At 45.5% G+C, this 19615-nt stretch overlaps 2 protein-coding genes across 2 annotated transcripts; one reads left to right on the top strand and one right to left on the bottom strand.

The window, feature by feature from the left end:
- Positions 1–28: 28 nt before the first annotated feature.
- Positions 29–15208, bottom strand: kdm7aa (lysine (K)-specific demethylase 7Aa). Its single transcript, XM_029162741.2, has 18 exons — positions 15070–15208; positions 9897–9982; positions 9458–9575; positions 9176–9336; positions 7478–7619; positions 7167–7353; positions 6739–6901; positions 5178–5265; positions 4983–5089; positions 4798–4889; positions 4533–4619; positions 4087–4332; positions 3860–3987; positions 3532–3662; positions 3367–3461; positions 3125–3261; positions 2635–3017; positions 29–2511 (listed from the first exon to the last, which is right to left on the bottom strand). The coding sequence occupies exons 1-18, from the start codon at positions 15165–15167 to the stop codon at positions 2423–2425; spliced, it is 2538 nt and encodes an 845-aa protein (XP_029018574.1). The 5' UTR covers positions 15168–15208; the 3' UTR covers positions 29–2422.
- A 1477-nt stretch (positions 15209–16685) lies between these two features.
- Positions 16686–19605, top strand: LOC114863059 (endoplasmic reticulum-Golgi intermediate compartment protein 2-like). The gene is made up of 14 exons (XM_029163888.3): positions 16686–16837; positions 17307–17433; positions 17516–17624; positions 17694–17740; positions 17821–17888; positions 17963–18003; positions 18079–18180; positions 18254–18349; positions 18423–18478; positions 18563–18661; positions 18752–18849; positions 18919–19081; positions 19151–19226; positions 19283–19605. Exons 1-14 carry the CDS (start codon positions 16826–16828, stop codon positions 19383–19385), a joined length of 1197 nt encoding a protein of 398 aa, XP_029019721.1. The 5' UTR covers positions 16686–16825; the 3' UTR covers positions 19386–19605.
- Positions 19606–19615: the final 10 nt, after the last annotated feature.

Here is a 19615-nt window from a genome sequence, read left to right as displayed (position 1 = left end):
ACGGGCTGTAAAGTTAGGACACTCAAACGTTATTTCATTAGTTTTATTTACACGCAATTTTTGAAATGCAGAAACAAAATGCAATTCATTAACAGTGTCTGTGTCACAGCCAGTGTTTGTATATTTTTAAATCAAGCAATTTAAATCTGGGGAAAAAAAAAAAATAGCGCGGACCAACGCTCATTAAGAAATGTGAAGAAAGCTGCATATAAAACCAAAGAGGAAAGATCCTGTATGATGAATACTTCAGCTTAGAAACAAACCCTGCCTGCGGGCCAGCACGTTTTCAATAATTCAACATGCAACGAGAGTTCAAAAGGTTAAATTGTAAGGAAAAGAGGAGGAAATCAGTCTGGCAAAGTGATTAACACTAATGGTTTAAGTCAGTTTGTTGTTAGGATTATGTGAAACACATCAGGGCTGAATGAGAGATCACACAGTCACAGGTCATGTGCACAACAAGTGAACCTGAGCAAAGCTTTCAAAGTCTCACACTGTTCAAAGGGTGGTCTTAAAGCTACTTGGCAACATTTACATTAAATGTCTTTAAGAATGGACTTTATAACATGGGTGTTTCTGGTGTAACACATAACTGAGCGTGTGCTTGGAAGCAGTGGGGAACAATACGAAATTCACATGAACAGAAGTTGTGAAACTATTGTATCTACTGTAAAAAAGGTACGAGCGAGATCTTATCCTTACAACTGAAATCCTAATGGATGAACAAACTTCAACTCCAAAGCTTGAGGTGAAGTTTAAGTCTTGAGTGAGTGCTGAGAACATCTGGTCTGCATCCATGATGTGGCTGGTGGGTAATCAAAAGGTTATGTCCATGGCATCATTCCCTGAGAGTGAAAAACTGCACATGCCAAGCAAAACACATTAAAGAAATCAGTCACTCATCCTCCCAAAGTTACTCAACTGTTCAATTCTGAATACATCGACTACTTTGGATCAACCACAATGGCTCAGAATACTTGTGGGTTGTTGTTTTTCCTAAATGAGTGGCACAAGTTGAAAAAGCTCAGGCATAGATATGAAAGCTGACATCTTTCCAACCTAACCTAGACTCTAATCACACGTAGACCAAACACCTCTGGCTACAGAAAAAGAGAAAAGCAGAACAGACCAGAATCAATGTGGGCTCTATTCAACTGGGTAAGGGAAAAGGTTTTGAAAGGTAGAATGCTACGCAACAGATGATGGTCACATGAACTCTAAAACATCCACATTTACAAAAAGGTATGTGTTAAAGGAGAAATAACCCCATAAAAAAAGCCCTCAAAAGCTGAGATTTAGGGTCAAAATATAATAAAATCATTCTCTTTCAATTAATAAATACATCATTCAGACTCTATAAAAAATAACATTAAAAACATCACAGATAAAACAAATAAATTAAGGATCTCATGAGTTTTGTCATTTTGAGCTTTTCAAAATGAGTGACTCAATTCCTATTTAAACAAATTCATTGAGAGGCAGCACTCTGAACAATTTCTTCCCTTTTAAAGACAGACATCCTTAGTTCCCATACAGTGCGTTTGAGTAGGTTTTGCACTAATTTGTGCAAGTCTGTAATGCACCTATTTAGACCTTTTTATATAAACAAAATAATACAAATTCAACCAAAGAAACAAGAATAAAGAAGGGAAAAATGCACCAAAGTGCTGCCTCGGACTCACTCCTCAAAAGTCATTATTGCTGGTGTGATTGAGATAAAAGGGGATTGAGATAAAGAGGAGAGGAAGGTGACGATTGGAAGGGACAAGCATGAGTGGAGAAAAGTAAAAACAATAAGCACCATTTTGAAATTTCAGTTCACCACCTTTCCTTTAGCCCCTTGTCTCACCCTTCAGGGTCCTTAGGAGGGGAGGAAAGAAAAAAAAAGGACCCTGCCAGGGACTCCATCCTGGTCAGAAATAGCTGGGAAGGTCTTCAGACGGGGTAATAAATGTGATGCAGATGATCTTGGCGTCAGAAGCAATAGGTATCCTGCCGTTTCGCTGGCAAAGCAAACATGTTTGTCGTCCGGTAGACCTCCCACATCTTTTTGTCCATTTGAATGCCCACAGAAGCTTCAGTTCTACTTTCCCTGCAGCAGATAATTTCACATGCTCGTCTTCTCCTTTAGCTTGAAGCTTTTATTGTCGTTTTTTTCTTAGTGTGCTTATGGTGAAGATGTGCACTTGCTTATATCAAATCCAATACCCTGTCTCCTAAGCGTGCACAGTGAGCGTGTTCTACATGTCAAGGTTCATTCAGTTACGGTCATCTCCAGGCAGTGTGTGTATGTCTGTGTTTTATACCTTTCTTCTGTTTCTACAGCACCAAAGTGTCCGATAACAAAATGGAAAAATGTTTCTTTTTTTTCTTGAATGATACATCTCCAGCATCTCACTTCTCCTCTAAAGTTCTTGGAGCCTTACACAAAGACGCGACTGTGTCTGTTGATTTTCAGGATCTTTCCCAGTCTCTGCTTGGCAGTAGCCATTCCTTTTTTGGGCCGTTTGCCTGAGAATAGGCAAACAAACAAAAAAACAGAAAGGCTGAGTGACCTCATTAGGAGAAACAGGCATCACAGTTAGACATCAGTGTTTGCTGCATATTTAAAATAATAGTGATGGGATTGCAAACCTTTTGTGGCCTGATTGCTGATGGGTGGGGGGTTGGGGGCGTTCCTCTTTGAGGGGTGCAGCGGTGGAGACATTGCAGGGTCACAGTATTGATAGTCTGCCTCTGGGCTTGTGGCCTGGGTTCGGCTGAGGGGGCTAGGGAGCCCCTGATTGTCCCAGGCCTCACTGCTGCTGTTGCCCTGGCTGTCCATTGGGCTTTTGTCCAGCAGGTGGTGCTGGTGTAACACCTCGTCCCTCTGCTCCACTGGTGAGCACTGGCTGGAGTTGGACCACCAGGACTCCTGAGATGAGGCTACCTTCTCTGGCTTAGAGGAGCAAAGCAGACCAGCCATAGACAGCATCCCCTGAATGGCCTCTTCTGTGGTGGGTGAGGTAGGACGTTCTCTGCAGGGGCACAGATCACAAAATCACTACCTTGCTCTACAAATGTTAGTTTTACTGATACTGGTATAAAACCGTTTCCATCATCAACGTCTCAACACATTCCTCACCGTTTGAGTGTTTTGTGTTTGTGCCTGAGTTTATGGTCCAGCTCTATGGTGTGCCCTGAGCCTTTCTCCTCCTCATCCTCTGTCTGGGAACTCTCTGAATCCTCGTCAGAAGAGGATGACGGCGATGATGCTTTATGCTGTGTTAGCAAAGCAATTCATTAAGAAGTGTCAGTATCTAAAGCACAATTACATCTGCCCCTCTGTTCTGTCACAGAGTGTGATAAGCTCCTGCACTTATTTACCTCTATGGGAGAGTCACTGTCTGACTCCATGTCGGACACACTGGAGTGTCCTGAGACGTCTTCCCTGAGTTCAGTCTTCACCCTTTCTAAACCCCCTGAGGAAACAGCAACACACCATCAGTTGAAGGTAATCAACACTGAAACATGAAGTCTATGATAACTTACTGAGGAGTGTGGTTTTCTCAAACATTCCATCTTGACTGTCCTGTATCATACAAGTCTTCATTGGACTCTGGCAAACAGATGATGGTTCACTCTCTGTTTTAACAGGGCTTCTGCCAGTTCGCCTCATATCTCTGCAAACCCAGGTAAAATGTTAGTTTGTGTTCTGCCAGTGCTTCATGATACATACAATCTCAGAGTCACAACAAAAATATTGTAATAAAATAGGTCTTACTGCTCCTTGTTTTTTTATATGCATTGTTTGAATCAATTTATTCCATTTGGGCCGACGCATCATTCCTCATTGTTACTTAGACCTGGGCGCTCTCACCTGATGATTCTGCCATTGACCAACATCAGCCGTAGGTGGTTGTCCTCCAAAGACTCTGCAGCAGCAGCAGCTGATGCAGTTGACACTTTGTTGAGTTTCCCATGAACCTTGGCACAGAACGCCGAATCCTAAACAGGGGACAGAGTCAGTTAGTGTCATTAAGTCTTCTGGTCCATAAGAACGCTTTAATTCACACAAATACTACCTGTTATCTGCCTGATTCTCACCTCTTCCAGAGGTCCCACCTCCAGCCTCTTCAGCACCTCCTTGGTGTGCTGCTCCAAGATGTCTAGGTTGGAGGGCACCTTTGGGCCGTGTTGCTGCTGCTCCCTTAACCGCCTGGCAGCTCTTCTTGCCCGCCGAGCCTGGCACAGCCTCTCCAGTGTGGAGCGAGTGGCCGGGCAGCCAGTCAATCCTATTCCACACCCACTTCCCTGAGATTTCACTGGCTTGCCGCCACTGACTGCTTCTTCCTGTCGAAAAGATACAAGAACACATTTAGTTATGTCAAGTGTCCACCGGTTTAAAATGAGGAATGCACTGTAAGCTTAGAAACTCTAACTGTAAACTTTGAAATTAGACATCATCATGTAAGAAATTATTTTCAAAAGAAATCAGCTACTTAATATGTAAAACCAGAATGGAACCCCAGTTCTGTCTATATTCTTATTACCTCCAGGTAGCGGACTTCCTTGGTCAGCTCTTTAATAAGATGGTTAGGCCTGATATTGTCTGGTACCTCACTGGTTGGCTCACTCACCTGTGAAGACACAACAGGCCACATTAAGACAGGAAAGAAATGAACAGAGAGACATCTGTTGTCGCCCACTGACACACATCCAGAAGATAAGAACAGCTCAGGTCTGTAGCAGCAAGCGTCTGGACTCAACAAACTGAATGTGAAGGTAAGATGACTGTGAGAACACCGGCCGACCCACCTCTCTTTTCAACCAGGTCTTTAGTGCACTGATTAAAGCCTTAACTCCGTCCACTATGTAGGTTGGTGGGGGACAATTGTCCTCACGTAGCTCTGAAAAGGGAAAAAAACATTTTATATAGTTTTTAAACCAAATAATTTTTTTGAAGTTTGAAACTCAAAGCTGATCTGTAAAACCAAACTCACCTTTTAGCATTTCCAGGAGGTTTTTGGCCACATACCAACAGATAGCCTCAAAGTACGGAAACTTGAAGAGGTCTGGAGTTTTCAAACGACGCTCCATTTCATAACACCTGAAAACCAGCACAGAGCATTTTGAGATTAAGTTCATGCGGCGAGATTGTGGCTTAAATCATTCATTTAATTTTCTGAGCCCTTTACCTGAGCTGCATGCCAATATTGAGGTTGTGAAGGAAGTTCCCTCCAAATGCCATGCAATCCTGAGAGGTGAGAACACCATGGATCCAGCCTGCAAGTGGCGCCAGAGCACAATGTTTAGGTTCACTCATTCACTGAGCAACACAACATGAGAAAAGTCAAAATCACATTTTCATACTGACCAGAACTAATCAAACATCAATTACATGAGACCAATCTGGGCTATACACTAAAATTACTACTAGGCACAGAATGCATGCAAATGAGAAAACACAGTAATAAAAGTTTTCAACCAGTCAAGTGTTTCTTAGAGAGTGATGCGTCCCCCTCAGATAAACAACACTCTTAAAGCACAGAACAAGAGAAAGCGGAGTTGGAGAGGGGGGCTGGCGTAAGGCTGATGGACAGGCCTGATAATACACAGGCTGACTAACCTGCTGTGCTCTCTGACCCCCACTTAATTCCCACCTCTCCGCACCCTCTACAAAAAGCCCTCTTTTACAATGCTGCGTGGGCCTGCTGGGAGAGCATGGGGCTGGAAGGCTGATTGAGGACATCCAGCAGTTGACAGGCTAAACGAAGCTTTGTCTGGCCTGGAGCAAAGGAACTTCATCGGCTTAAAAACTCTACTGGGGGACTGATGGATGGATAATTGTATGACTAGAGATGTTAGCTTCACTTCAGCAAGAAGACATGAAAAGTCTATTTGCTGACTTAAAACAACAACAAAGCTGGGTAGAGAAATGTAAAATCATTTAACACAACACTTTACTAAAATATCACAGTCACCTGTGACAGGAAGCTGCGTCTGTAGCATTACAGTGTCTTTCATCACAGAGCACAGCAGCTGTCTTTTACTTCACATTTGCATTGTAATTATGACCATTAGGAACCACTTGACTGATGCTTGTGAGGAAATCCCCTCCTGTTTTTCTTTGGCTATGACAAAGCACCTTCAGGAAGACTCTGTTCCTGGCAGGAGCCACAGGAATGATTTATTTGAACATTTCAATACATTTGAAAGCAAACACATCGTGGCAGGTGAGCTGTGTTGACGAGGAGCGAGTTAAGCTGCACGTCTGTGTCACTGATTTATTTTGCTTGGAAACCACAAACTAGACGTTCATCCAGGGTGTTTTCACGCCTAGTCTTTTAGGTTTAGGTTCTGGTGCATTTCTCCCGGTTAGTGTGTTAGTGTGGGGAGAAAGCTGTCAGTCAAACAACTGCAAAAAGCAGACTCTGGCTGTTTGTGCCGTGAAATCAACTGGATGAATCGCTGCATTTGCTGAGAGCAGATGCCTGATTTTAGTATAAATCTGACTGTAGGGAAGCTGTTCTTGTCAGAACTCTTTTGGTGTTGAACTATTATATAATTCCATCAGTAAGGCTACTACTTAGTAAAGCTACTTAGCTAAATTTATTCTGCAGATAGGATGACACTGAACCTCAGCCAAACAAAAAGGCTTTGACTGAATCATGTAAGCTGAAATACGTGTGTAAACGAATTGTAGAGGCCTTTAGATACTAGTATCACATAAAAGCAAGTCAGAGGACCATTACAGACCTGTAGGAATGAGCAGCGTTGTTCCCTGTGGGACAATACACTTGTAGCACTTGTCCACTTTGTCCCCAAAGAACACTTCACTCTGATTGGGCGAGGAGCTCCATGCCTCGTATAGTGCAAGGTTAGCGGGAGTGGGCTTGATCAAGTAAAAGATCTTCTCTCCCTGAAAAGCGGACAAAGCAGAGTTTGACCCGGGGAGGTGAGATTATTGCAATGTACACAGGAGCATGATGAACGAATAGGCCACCACTCAGCAACATTAACTAGTCACCTGCAAGTGTCTGTTACAAACAACCCCAGTTATTAAAAACATAGCATTTCTGATTAACAACAAACTGGGGCAGAGTAGCTGTGAAAGCAGCTCAAGCTTAGTTTAAGCAGCAAACAATGGTTTCCAAACACATTCAGCTTCTTTACAGCCCACCTACCCAGAGAACATGATACCAGACAGAGGTGCCTCCAAAGTCTATGTGGAAATCTGTGTAGCTGTCCTTGACTCCCATGAGGCAGTACTTCTGGACAAAGGGTTTTGGAAAGAAGGAGTCATCTGGCCAGTAGTTCTCCACCCAGGACATCTTCTGAGCCACGTCAGGAACCTGCACCAGCTCTGCCATCCTGGGGTGATGGGAACACTATTTATAAGCCACCTCAAATTCATGCGTTCATATGTTGAGCAGAATCCTCAAAACCTGGAGGCTCTTTTTTTAATAAACAGTTAGTAAACTGAGTTGTAGCTTACTTGGTGTCAGAGAACTCCAAGCTGATGAGGTTGAGGACCTTGGGCCGATGCCACTTGGTGAAATACTTAATAAACTCGCTGAGCTTCATCTTGCTGTCAGCCTGCCGTGCCACATCGATCACATCAATGACTTTGTCACCACCTAGTTGGAAGATGAGCACCATTTAGTCCACAGGGTGTCTGACAGGGTAGAGTATGTGTGGATGTAGAGTTCACTAGGGTCAGTGGACTGATGGCATTGCCATGTGCTTTCAGAGGTCAAGCCCTAAGGAAACTGGCATCAATATGGCAGCACAGGGGGGGCTGTCCTGAGACGCAAATGAGAAAATCTGTCAATCTGTCCAGACCAGCAGTCCCTGAGGAGTGGGAGTGGGTGGAGGCGAGAGGGCTACAGCATTTAATACCTGTGTGCGTGGGACACGTCAGGCATAAAGAGAAACACATATTGATGTGAGGAGGAGAGCAAAAGCTGCATGTGGTATGTTTACACGTATGAGAAAGAAAACAGATGCTTGAAAAAGGAAGGGGGAAAAAAAAGTCAGCGCACAGGCTTGAAGCAGAGCGAACAGTTGGGTCGCCACAAATCACACTTGGGTGACACGCAGAGCCGGAAGTAGGAGCAGGGTGCAGCGTGCAGCGGGACAGCTGGTTGCTGTATTTTACCCACACCCCTCCCACACACCTTTTTTATTACCCCTCTGCGTGTTCTCTCCCTCTGTCTCTCGCTCACACGGACACCTCTGAAGCCCAGCTGGCCTGCGTCTGACGACAGGGAACAGCTGGAGCAGAGGCCGAGAGTCACGCAGCGACAGACAAAGCTGCCTGCAAACCCACACGCCAGCAAAAAAAAAAAATATAAAAGAAACACAGCCTCGCTTGACCGACAAGTCTAAATAGATTGTTCTTTTCTTGTTTTACTATGTTTACATAATTAAACAAAGTACTCCAGTTGCCTGCATCACAAATCAAAAGATGTTCATAGAACTCATCTTCAGGACAAACTGTATTTCTTAAGCCTCCAACACAATAGTAACACTGGATTTTATTAGTCTTCGAGCACTGGGCTTAATCAGTGACCACACACCGAGCTGACTCCACAACTGCTCGGACTCCATCAAGTCACACAGGACATAAGTTCACCTCTCTTGACCCATTGTCTTCCAACTGTAAGAAATGTAAGCTGACACTCGGTCCCTGGTCACAACACCTGTGCCTTGGCTTAATGCTCAATAGGGCATGGGATAAAGATGAGTGAGAGAGGGAGTGTGTAATCTGAACTTAATGATAAAAACACCGGTGGGCCTGGTAATGGGCCTGTAATAAGAGCTGGGAAGTGGCAGGCAGTTTCAATAAGGAAGCACCGTGGTCACAGGGAGGGCAGTGAAAGCTAAGCCGTCACTCATTTAGAACTCATTCAGCCGGCGTCTGATGCCTGATAAGTGGGTTAAAACCCCATGAACCTGGAAACCTGCTCATATTGACACACAGATGGCGCCTGCTCAGCGATGGCCACTTAGCTGGCTGGACTTGGGTGGTTTCATTAGCCTTTAAGCAGACTGAAGCTGCAGCGTGTTCCAGTCACGGAGGCCAGATCTTCCCCAACAGATAAACACTAATGCGCTGGGTACACTCGATCCAGCTGACGGCAGCTGTTTGGACACTGCACAATAAATTCGGTTCATTGTGAAGGAGCCTTACCCACGTACTGCTCCACATCTTTGACAGAGAAAGTAGAAGGTGGTAGTTTAAGCCCCAGGCCCTCCATCTCGGTGATCGCTATGGGGTAGTTGAAGCCGTGCCTCTCCAGGTACCTGGGCGTCACCTGCTCCCCCTTCATCCGGATCAAAATGTCCTCGGCGCTGTAACAAGGTCATAGGTTGACTGAATGTGATGGTAATGTCATTAACATGATGCTATCTGCATTTAGTTAGGACTTGACCCTTGGTGGTTAGGTTAACATGCATTTACACGGATATCTACCTGGGGAAGGTCTTGTTCTGCAGCTCCTTGACAAACACCGAGGTGCCGGCCTGCACTGGCTTCGACCCATCGTCTTGCTCTGTGTAGTCATGCCTGTGCCAGTTGTTGCGCTTTTTCACTGCAAACAAATGACACCGGATGTCGGTTCAGTCTAATTTCATCATGTCTGTTCTCCCACTAAGTGGTAAATTATGCACATCAACGCCACTTTTCATGAGGACATTAATTCACTACTCAACCCCTGCACTGAGAGCTGGGGGAGCTTGTTCAATCAAATTGGAGGGCTCTATAACACGGTTCAATCAACCTGTTTGTGCCTGGCCTTTTTGCTCCATCCTGGAACAAATCTGGGATTCATTTCCCTAGGACAGGGGATCCAGAGATCCAGAGGTGTAAACGCAACATTCATAACCATAACAGATTAAAAAGCATTACTCACTCAGGGAGGGTCCATGTACAACATCACAGTTGGGACAGTGGTAAACATCAATATCCACAGCATGATGCTCTTCTACCTGCACACAGCTGGAATCAGAAGATGCACACATTAGGATTCATGCCCAATTAAAATTCAAGTGTTAAATAAGGAACCAAACTTGTGTAACACGACTGCATTTTGGTTTATGGAAGACAAGAGATTAAAATGAGCAAGTCAGCTTCCCAACTGTACACACAGTGAACTTCATCCGTGTCTCTTTGCTCCCACAGATCTGCAACGCGGTCACTCACACCTCTACCCCCGAATGGCCTGCACCAGACAAACCACAGGCAGCATAATTGCATTCCTCCGTTGCATGCCAGAGCAGCGTGGCTGCAACTGCCACCAAGCTGCCATTCAGCCAGAAAAACACAGAAAGTTGTGCGTTTGTGCAGCTCAAGAATGTTCACTGCTTATTTTTAGGGTTAGGTGAAGAGCACAAGGAGGTGGAGAGGTCAAACACAAAGGACCCACTAAGCTTTTAATGCAATTCTGGGGTTATTTTAAAGCGATTTAACATCGATTTGTTTCACTTTGGTTAGTGGGCTATCGTACAACAGACAAGACTTTTAAAAATTGGGACTTGTAACAAGCTACATTGCTTCCAGAGATGAAGAAAAACACACAACAGTGCCACCACTACTTGGACTTCACAGGAACAGTGTGATTACTTCACTTCACAGTTGATAAAGCTAGACGACCTCAAGGAGGAAACTAAACTGCCAGAATCAGCCTGAACAGAAGTCGGTGGCTGTCAATAGCTCAGTGACAAGATATAAAGCTGGTTGGTTGCCAATAGGAGCTCTGCTTTTAAACAAAGGCCTGCAGGAGGGCTGGTGCAAACTGCAGCCGGCCATCAGCTTTGATCTACAAGAAATTGCAGGAAACTGTAAAGGAAATAAAGCGGAGGGCCATTAACTCATCAGGAAGTGGTGAGCTTGTGTGAACACCCCACCTCCACACTAAGGCAAGGTACAGTATAAACCAGAGCAGCTCCCAGTCCACAGCAAACATCATTTATACAGTTGCTATCAAAGGAATGTGTTTAAGTCAGAGGGGTTTTCCTGAAGATGGGTGCAAGCAGACAACAAATACCGTGCTTGGCTGTAGTATTAAGGACTAAGTGTTTACATATCTGGAATACTGATTCAAACATGTGGCCGTTCGCTGAGGAAAGAATGAGTCACAGCTTTCTGCCGGCAGGTTCGGAACCAGCCTGTGCTCGGCTGCAGGGACCTCATCGTCCTCAGCTCACTTGGCGCCTTTATGCAACGCATAAAGAAAAACGAGGGCACTGTGCCACATGCGCTGGTCTGACTCAGCGCATGTGTCACCTGCAGTGACTACTGTCTATGACAGACACAAAGGCTTGAGAGAGAGTGTGGGGACGTGAGACGCAGAAAGGAAAAAAACGGATAGAACACTCAGCTAGAAGTGAGAGACGGACCAGTTTCCCCGGCATTGCTCAGGCTTGATGGTGTATTGCATCACTACAAATCTGGTGAGGAGGAGTGAGGTCTGCTCATTATAGCGAGGATCTGATCCCACGCTGTTGTAATAAAAGTACAACCAATATGCCAGGTAGGACTCTTAAAAATTAAACTTGTCCCTTCTCAGACGTAGCACTGCAACAGATTAACAAGCCAAACATCCCTTCCTGGATGTGAGGACATGTGTGTACTTGGCTAAAACCCCTGCATCAACAGTCCCTCCACTTCCTCGCTTCAAGAGCCTCCTTCCTGTGTGACTGAGAGGGCTTATTCATTAGTCCATGCACTGTGAGGGGTTCATTGTCCTCCATGATCTGTGCAGAAACACAAAGGCTGGAGGCGGACCTGGCCATTATTTTAAGCTCTAAATAACCGCTCTGCATGGGGCAGAGACACGCCTACATTAGAGAACTGGCAGATCCCTAACGGATGGCTGGCAGAGATAGGGAGAGATGATGAGGACGCTTACACACACCTGGCTTTCTTCACCCCAGAGGAGTATGTGACTCTTGTGGACCTTTTCCTAATGCAATCAGTGAGAACATAAACACTGCTAGGCCTCGAGACCTTATCAGATCTATGGGCGATTCTGTTATTTCTACTTCTGTCCTGTTGGTGCAGCGGTAACATAGTGGCTGTCTCTGTAGTCAGCTGCTAAACAACAAGGAGGATCACTTGGCAGTGCTTCCTCATGCCCCTCAGACAAGTGTCTGAACAATACTAGTGTTGTTGGTGCACGTTGTGCTGCCTCCAGGCAGCTTTTGCGCGTCCTCAGCACCGTTGCCTTAAGGCCCTGGTGACCCTGTAAACCAAAGTCATCCGTCTTGTGATTGTCGGTCAGTGAAATACATCACAACAAACTGAGCCTGAACTCAGCTAAAGGCTGTCTTGCATGTAATCGTGCCGTGAGCACTTCATAAATGTTAGGAGATATGCTGGTTGGTGACAAAGACGTTAACCATATCTGATAATGATGATAGAGCTGAAAGTAAAGCAGCTTCTTAGACAGGCTGACTGATGAATGCAAACGTAGCTTTAATAAGAGCCAAGAGGCTGCTCCTTACTTTGTCCAATTAACTTATCAAACGGATCATGTGAAACGCCTCATTCGTGGAGAACATTAGTAAAAGAGAAAAATCCTTCCTCGTATCCATCAATCTACACAGCGTAAACACTAAAGAGGCACTCTGTAGAGGCTATCCATCTCTCTTCAGTGCGCTCACACTGCGTGACATTGACGAATTGTCCATTGAACTTGGCTCGCTAGAGCTCCCATCAATCTTTCCCTCTGGCTTATCCAGCCCCACCGTTCCATCATCACCCCCACTGCTCGTGCTTAAAATCAAACAATGTGCAGATTAGGCTTCCTGACACCTACACAGGGGCAAACCTGTGATCTGACTCGACTTGCGGACGTCTTGCAGTAAGAGCTGTGCGCCACTTCACATTGCACACAAACCATTTACAGTGGCAGGTCTTGTAATTAGCCCAGGGTAAAGGGTATATAGCAGAGTTCAAACAAACATAAGCAATCTGAACCATAGGCTCATGCAGGATTTGGCTCTCGAGGATTGTAGAGTCATGCAAAGGGAATGGTTTCAAACACGGGGAGCAAAATAACTCAAAAGAGGGAGTGTCACAAGCCATCTAAGGATGCATAGCAGAAACTGAAACAAGTTCATCAACGGCTGTTTTTAATTAAATTCTTTTACTGTCACTGTTAATTAATAATGAAAGATAACTACTATTACAACTGTTTCCATCACCAGACTAATCTGATAAAAAAAAAAAAAAAAAACGAAACATTTCTGAAAAATAACAATAATAAAAATCCCACAATGAAAAAGCACACAGAGTTCTGACTTCCTGAGGCCTCAACACATTAAGCCATACAGGACAGGTGACTGAAAACAGGATGCTCTCCAGAGGCCGAGGCAATGAGAAAAGTCCCTCACACTAGTACACTGATAAACAGGCACTGCGAGGTTGTGCTCCTCGCCTTTCCGATGCTGCCATGCCGGCTTCCTCGGCCAGAGAATATCCCTTTCCTTCTGGCCGACGTCGTGGGAAAGAGGCTGGAAATGTGACTGTTTTTGGAGTTTTGCTGCATGTGTGCAAGCGCTTATTAGTCATCAACGGGGGAAGCTCCAACATTTGTTCCGTTTCTTGCTGGCACATGACACACAGCCAGCCAGTCTTTTTTGGCTCTGACACACCACAAATTCTGGCCAGCAAGTTTTTCTGGCAGTGTGCTTAATGTGGTTACGCAATGGCTGCCGTCATTTCGACACGAGCAAAAACAGATTATTGTATTCATAAGCAGTTTCCTTGGAGATATGCCCACGCAGGCTGATTCAAAGGACAGAGGAACGGGACGTTTGTAACTTTTGTCCCATACAGCCTACACATGCATCATAGTCAGGTTTTGTCAAATACCTGAGTCTAACACTGAGCCATAGAGAAGCAGTGCAACTCTCCTGTCTTAGAGATTTACTCTGCTGATAAAGCTTGCGTTCAACTCTGTTTATTACCCAACTATTATACTACAGTCAGAGTGTAGTTTGGAATGACCTTTTGCATAAAAGATAAGAAGTTGGTTGCAGAACCTAACTGTGCATAACTACTTGGACTAAAAATCTGAGTTTTGGGCAAAACTTACAGATGCACAATAGAGGTGCACTGAACAACAATACAACTCCCTCACGAGGATTTGAACAGCACCACCCGCACACAGCACAAGGCATGCACCGCTCAATTACACAAATGGCCCGGTTACAGACGGCTTTGTCGATAGGACACGGGGAAAACTTCACACGGAACGAGCTGAGCAGAAGCGGGTCAGGCGCCTGTGCCTGCCGGTACACGGTTCCGCCGCTAGGGGTCCCGCCATGTGCCTCCGCAGCCTGAAAGGGGATTTAAATTTCTCCAGCTGTCAATCAAAACGCCGACCATAACAAGCCCCTTGTTCTCTACCACTAAAACGACAATAACATACTAATGTGCTGACTCTAAAAACTCACCACTGGTAAAACTACATTATGTCCAGAAGTTGATTTTGAAACGCTTATGTAGAAAAGTTGAACTAAAATACGGCCGCTACTCTGAGATCCCTGATTTGCTGAGCCGGACCTTGGGTTTAGCTTCTCACGCTGCCACAGTGGAGTGGCTCGGTGGTCTCTTTATCACTAATACCATTATTAACGACTAATATTTCTTGTGGTTTGGTGGTGAGGAGACGGCAAACACAGCCTTTGTCAGCCGGGCAGCCGTTTGATCGCTCACTCATTGGCACAACTCGCCAACCCTGCTGGATCCGCGTATTAGTACAGAAACTATTTGCTATGAAGCTCAAAATCGCTCGTTCTAACGTAATTCCACAGAGTGAGTACGTGTCGCGTGTTGTGAACTCGCTGGCAGCGACGTAGTAGTGAACGTAAGCCAATTTGGGTGAACTGAACCCCACTTTGTTTCGTAAAGTCGAGTCAATAGACGGTTTAAAACCCCCGTCGCCCACCGCTAACGCTAGCGAGCTAAGTTAGCTACCAGTCGGCACCGCTAGAGAAACGTCGCCTTTTCGGGACGAACGACTGATGTTCGTCGCTTCCAGTGGACTACACCTCTGGAGGGAATCATAAACAACATACCTGCCGTGGAACCAGTCTTTACAGATGTCGCACTCGATCATAAACCGGCTCACATCGTAAGGCTGCCGGCAGACACAGTACAGCGGGACCGCCGCCATCTTCCTACTGTCCCCAAACAACGCAGGAATGAAGCGGGGCGGGGATTTAACTTGCCATCCGGAAATACCCGAGGGAGAGCCGAGCTCCCCCGAGCTCCCCACGAGATCCGCCATTCAAGGCAATCCCACCTCTGACGTCAGTTTCCAAATTATTCATTTCCATCTGGTTGTGTAGGCGCCAACAATAGACGCAAACTTTTCCAACAAAGGAATGACATAATGGTTCTGTTTTGGCATTTTGTCCGTGTTACAGCCTAAGACTTCGGCTCAGCACAATTAAATGTATTTCCATCTAAATTAATAAAAACATTCAGTACAAAAATAAAAATGTTGGATTTCATTTCAACTCGCGATTAACAATTATACTATATATTTATATATTTCACTTTATTTCACATTATGTGTATTTAAATATATTTTTACAGATCTTTTCCAAAATTTTACCACACATATAAATTTAATCTACTAAAGCTATTTATTGGGTCTTAAGTCTTAAATTTAGGTCAACAATCATCATAAAACACGCCAATATTATTCAATGTTCAAATGTTTTAAAGTATCACATTCATTGAGCGTAATTAAAGACTATGTTGGCGGTTTTTATACTTGACTCACCATTACTTTGCATCAATTATTCATAAAATATACTAAACATTAATTCAAAACGTTTTAATAATTTGCATCTGCCATTAACTTTAAATGGTAGTTTGAAGCATGAGCACTGACTCAGAATCCCCGTAAGAATCCCACAGTTGTATGATGCACATAATCTGAAGCTGCTCTCTCTGCAACATATTTATGTAATTGATGGTGTCTGATAAAACCACATCACAACAATATCCATCCCTGGCATGTCTCCTTGGAGCGTGTCTGACATGCCCTACGTGCTTGTGTGGAGAATAGCAATGGGACCACCGACCCACAGCTTGATCTGTGGGCTGACAGCACCCATCCCCCCACACGCCCATCTGTGCTGCTCTGCATAGGCAAGCAGGCTCACAACACTCAGCACAGAGGACACATGTGATTCACTGGGTTCTGCAGTGAAACCTAAACACCTCCTCTGTTCTCAGGATGACAGTGGGAGCCTTCAGCGCTGTTTTAGCTGATTGTTATCACGCTCTTCACGCAGTCTTGTCCGGCTGCTGTGAGACCCGCAGATCCACCTCTGTCCTATTAACGCTGCTCGAAGTGAATGAAACCTACATGCAAACGGAACTATTATTATTATTAGTAGAAGTAGTAGTAGTAGATATTTAAAAACGTTAAAATAAAAAATAATAATAAATAAAATAGGTATTAATGACCAATATTATTATTTACGTGCTAAAACTTATTCTGAAAAGTGTAAAAATAAATTAAGTAAACAAACGGAATTTTAACGTATTCTATTCTCAGACTACTTCAAAAGTCAGCCATTAAAGGCAGTATTTTAATCTTAAAGCGCCACCTCCTGACGTAACAACGGAACCGCATGTGTTCGGGAACGCGCACCTTACACCGCTACTGACGTCATCATCACCAGAAAAGACGCGCTCCCGCTTCCATCATGGATGGATCTCGGTGTCCTTACATCCAGATCTCATCACATTCAGGCGCCTATGACTTGTTGAATGTGGCTTTTGCGGACTGTTCTCCACCGTTTGAGATGTGACTAGATGAAACAGGAGGTAAGACGACAGTTAGAAGGAATGATGACGCTGCTGCAGGGAGGCGTTGAATCAACATGTTAGGATTTACACCTGCTGTGATCTGTCACATTATCCGCACAGAAACGCTCTTATCTGCCTGTTCAGGGTTAATATGACGTTGACCTATGGATTATTATACTATACAGGACAGTTTAATGTAACATTTTCAGCCTCTCTGGACAATCGTTTAAAAACCATAATATCTTTTTTAGCAGCAAGTATTGTCTAATTAACATCGGCTATATTATACACAACATGATAAACACATTTATAAAGGTTTCTTTATACTCTTTCATGAACAAAATACATTTGAATTTAATAAAATAGACTATATTGTTTTAATTCCATCAGTGGAATGTACATTCTACACACTTAGCTCATCTTGTTCAGCATCACTAATTTTGAACAAATTTTACTGCAGACTGTGGTATTTGTGATGCTCTGGTAGATCATTGTCTCGCGTCTGAAGATGAGGCGTCTGTCCCGGAAGAAAGCCCTGAACCTGGTAAAGGAGTTGGACGCGTTCCCTAAAGTGTCTGAGAGCTACGTGGAGACGTCGGCCTCAAGAGGAACAGGTGAGCGTTCTCAACGTTCTCCAGACCTTCCCTTTGACAGAAGACGAACCCCCGGTTCGTCCGTTCGTCCGTCTCTCCACAGTGTCTCTCCTGGCCTTCGGTGGCATGGCTCTCCTGGCAGTCTTGGAGTTCTTTGTTTACCGAGACACTTGGATGAAGTACGAATATGCAGTGGACAAGGATTTTTCCAGGTGAGTTACTCTCTAGATTTACTACTCATGTAAAGCACATGATGGTGTCATCTGTTCTATTTTCCACAGTAAACTGAGGATAAACGTTGACATCACGGTTGCCATGAAATGCCAGCGTAAGTTTCCCGAGCCTCTGTAGAAGTAAAGCGATCATCGTGCAGCTGTTCCTGTAGTGATTCGCTCTCTGTGACGGCAGATGTTGGAGCCGACATTCTGGACCTGGCTGAGACCATGATCACATCCAGTGGGCTCCAGTATGAGCCGGTGAGTGGAGCCTCATCTCATCCAATTGGCGTCAGCAGCAGATCATCTGACAGTGCGCCTGTGCCTCTGTTTAGGTCATTTTTGAGCTGACTCCACAACAGAGACAGTGGCAAAGGTGAGAATGAGCCGTTTAGAATGAATATGATGTTACGGTTAAGGTTGCAGTTAAGGTTCCTAACTTGTCCTCCAGGACGCTGCTTCTCATTCAGAACAGGCTGAGGGAAGAGCACGCTCTCCAGGAGGTCCTGTACAAAACGCTGCTGAAAGGAGCCCCCACGGCGCTGCCCCCACGGTCAGACACGCACGCCTGCCCGACGCACGGGGCGTTCACACAACGCAGCCTCAACCCGAGTGTTTCTGTGCAGGGAGGACGCGTCTGCAGAGCCTCGTAACGCCTGCAGGATCCACGGACACGCCTACGTCAACAAGGTGGCGGGAAACCTGCACATCACCGTGGGAAAGTAAGAAATCCCCATGAAAAGGCTGGCGACGCGCAGAAGCCAGGCTCTAACAGCAGCCGTCTGCCTCTTTCAGGCCCATCCACCATCCTCAGGGCCACGCTCACATCGCTGCTTTTGTGAGCCACGAGTGTAGGTTCAAGCAGTTTTCATTTTAATGCCTCGTTTTCCTCCGTGCATCAGCTCACGACTCCGTTTCCTCCTCTCGCCCCCCAGCGTACAACTTCTCTCATCGAATAGACCACTTGTCTTTTGGGGAGGAGATACCGGGCATCATAAATCCTCTGGACGGCACCGAGAAGCTCACCGACAACAGTACGTGAACGCCAGAAGAGCAGCAGGAGGAGAAGTCCAACATATTTAATACTTTATTCATTTCATTCAGCTGCTGTGTTTTTGCCCCAGACAACCAGATGTTCCAGTACTTCATCACCGTGGTCCCCACCAGGCTGAACACGTACAAGATCGCGGCCGACACGCATCAGTTCTCGGTCACCGAGCGAGTAAGTCCCAGGATCAACCTGATGCATGGGTGTTGTGGACGGGAGCTGACCTCCGCCTCCGTTTCCAAGGAGCGGGCCATAAACCACGCGGCAGGCAGCCACGGCGTGTCCGGCATCTTCCTCAAGTACGACACCAGCTCCCTGACGGTGACGGTCAGCGAGCAGCACATGCCCCTGTGGCAGTTCCTGGTGCGACTGTGCGGCATCGTCGGGGGAATCTTCTCCACCACAGGCAGGTTTCAGTAAGCGGCAGGCGCTGTGTTGTGCAGCATAACAGGTGTGGCCGTGTTCTCTCCCGAAGGCATGCTCCACGGGCTGGTCGGCTCCTGCTTCCACCTCGTCTGCTGCCGCTTCAGACTGGGCGCCCACGGGCCCGGCAGGTGAGGCACCGTCTGCACGCGCAGCGTTTCACGATGCCACGTTTAAACAACACATCTCTATTAAATGTGTTCCAGGACGTGAATCCGCACAACCAGACCAACAATGTGAACCACCACCAGATCCCCGTTCTGGCCGACGACATCCCCCCGGAGTAGCAAGCGTTGACGTGAATGTTCTGCCCTCTGCATGTCGTCATGTCCACAACCAGCAGAGGACGGCACTATTGGGTACAGCCCTTAAATTCTACAGTTAAGGTGATTCACTATCAGACTTCAGTAATTAAAGGCCTCTCTGTACATTTGAGTGAGTTGGAACTGAGATTCCAGGAAACCAATAGTGTCATGCCCATGTTAAATAAAACAAAGCTTTGATTCACTCATGCATG

This window comes from Betta splendens, chromosome 9, assembly GCF_900634795.4.
Source record: "Betta splendens chromosome 9, fBetSpl5.4, whole genome shotgun sequence".
NCBI classification, from domain to species: Eukaryota; Metazoa; Chordata; class Actinopteri; order Anabantiformes; family Osphronemidae; genus Betta; species Betta splendens.
Note: the sequence above shows the minus strand (reverse complement) of the source record. Positions and strands in the feature narration are given on the sequence as shown.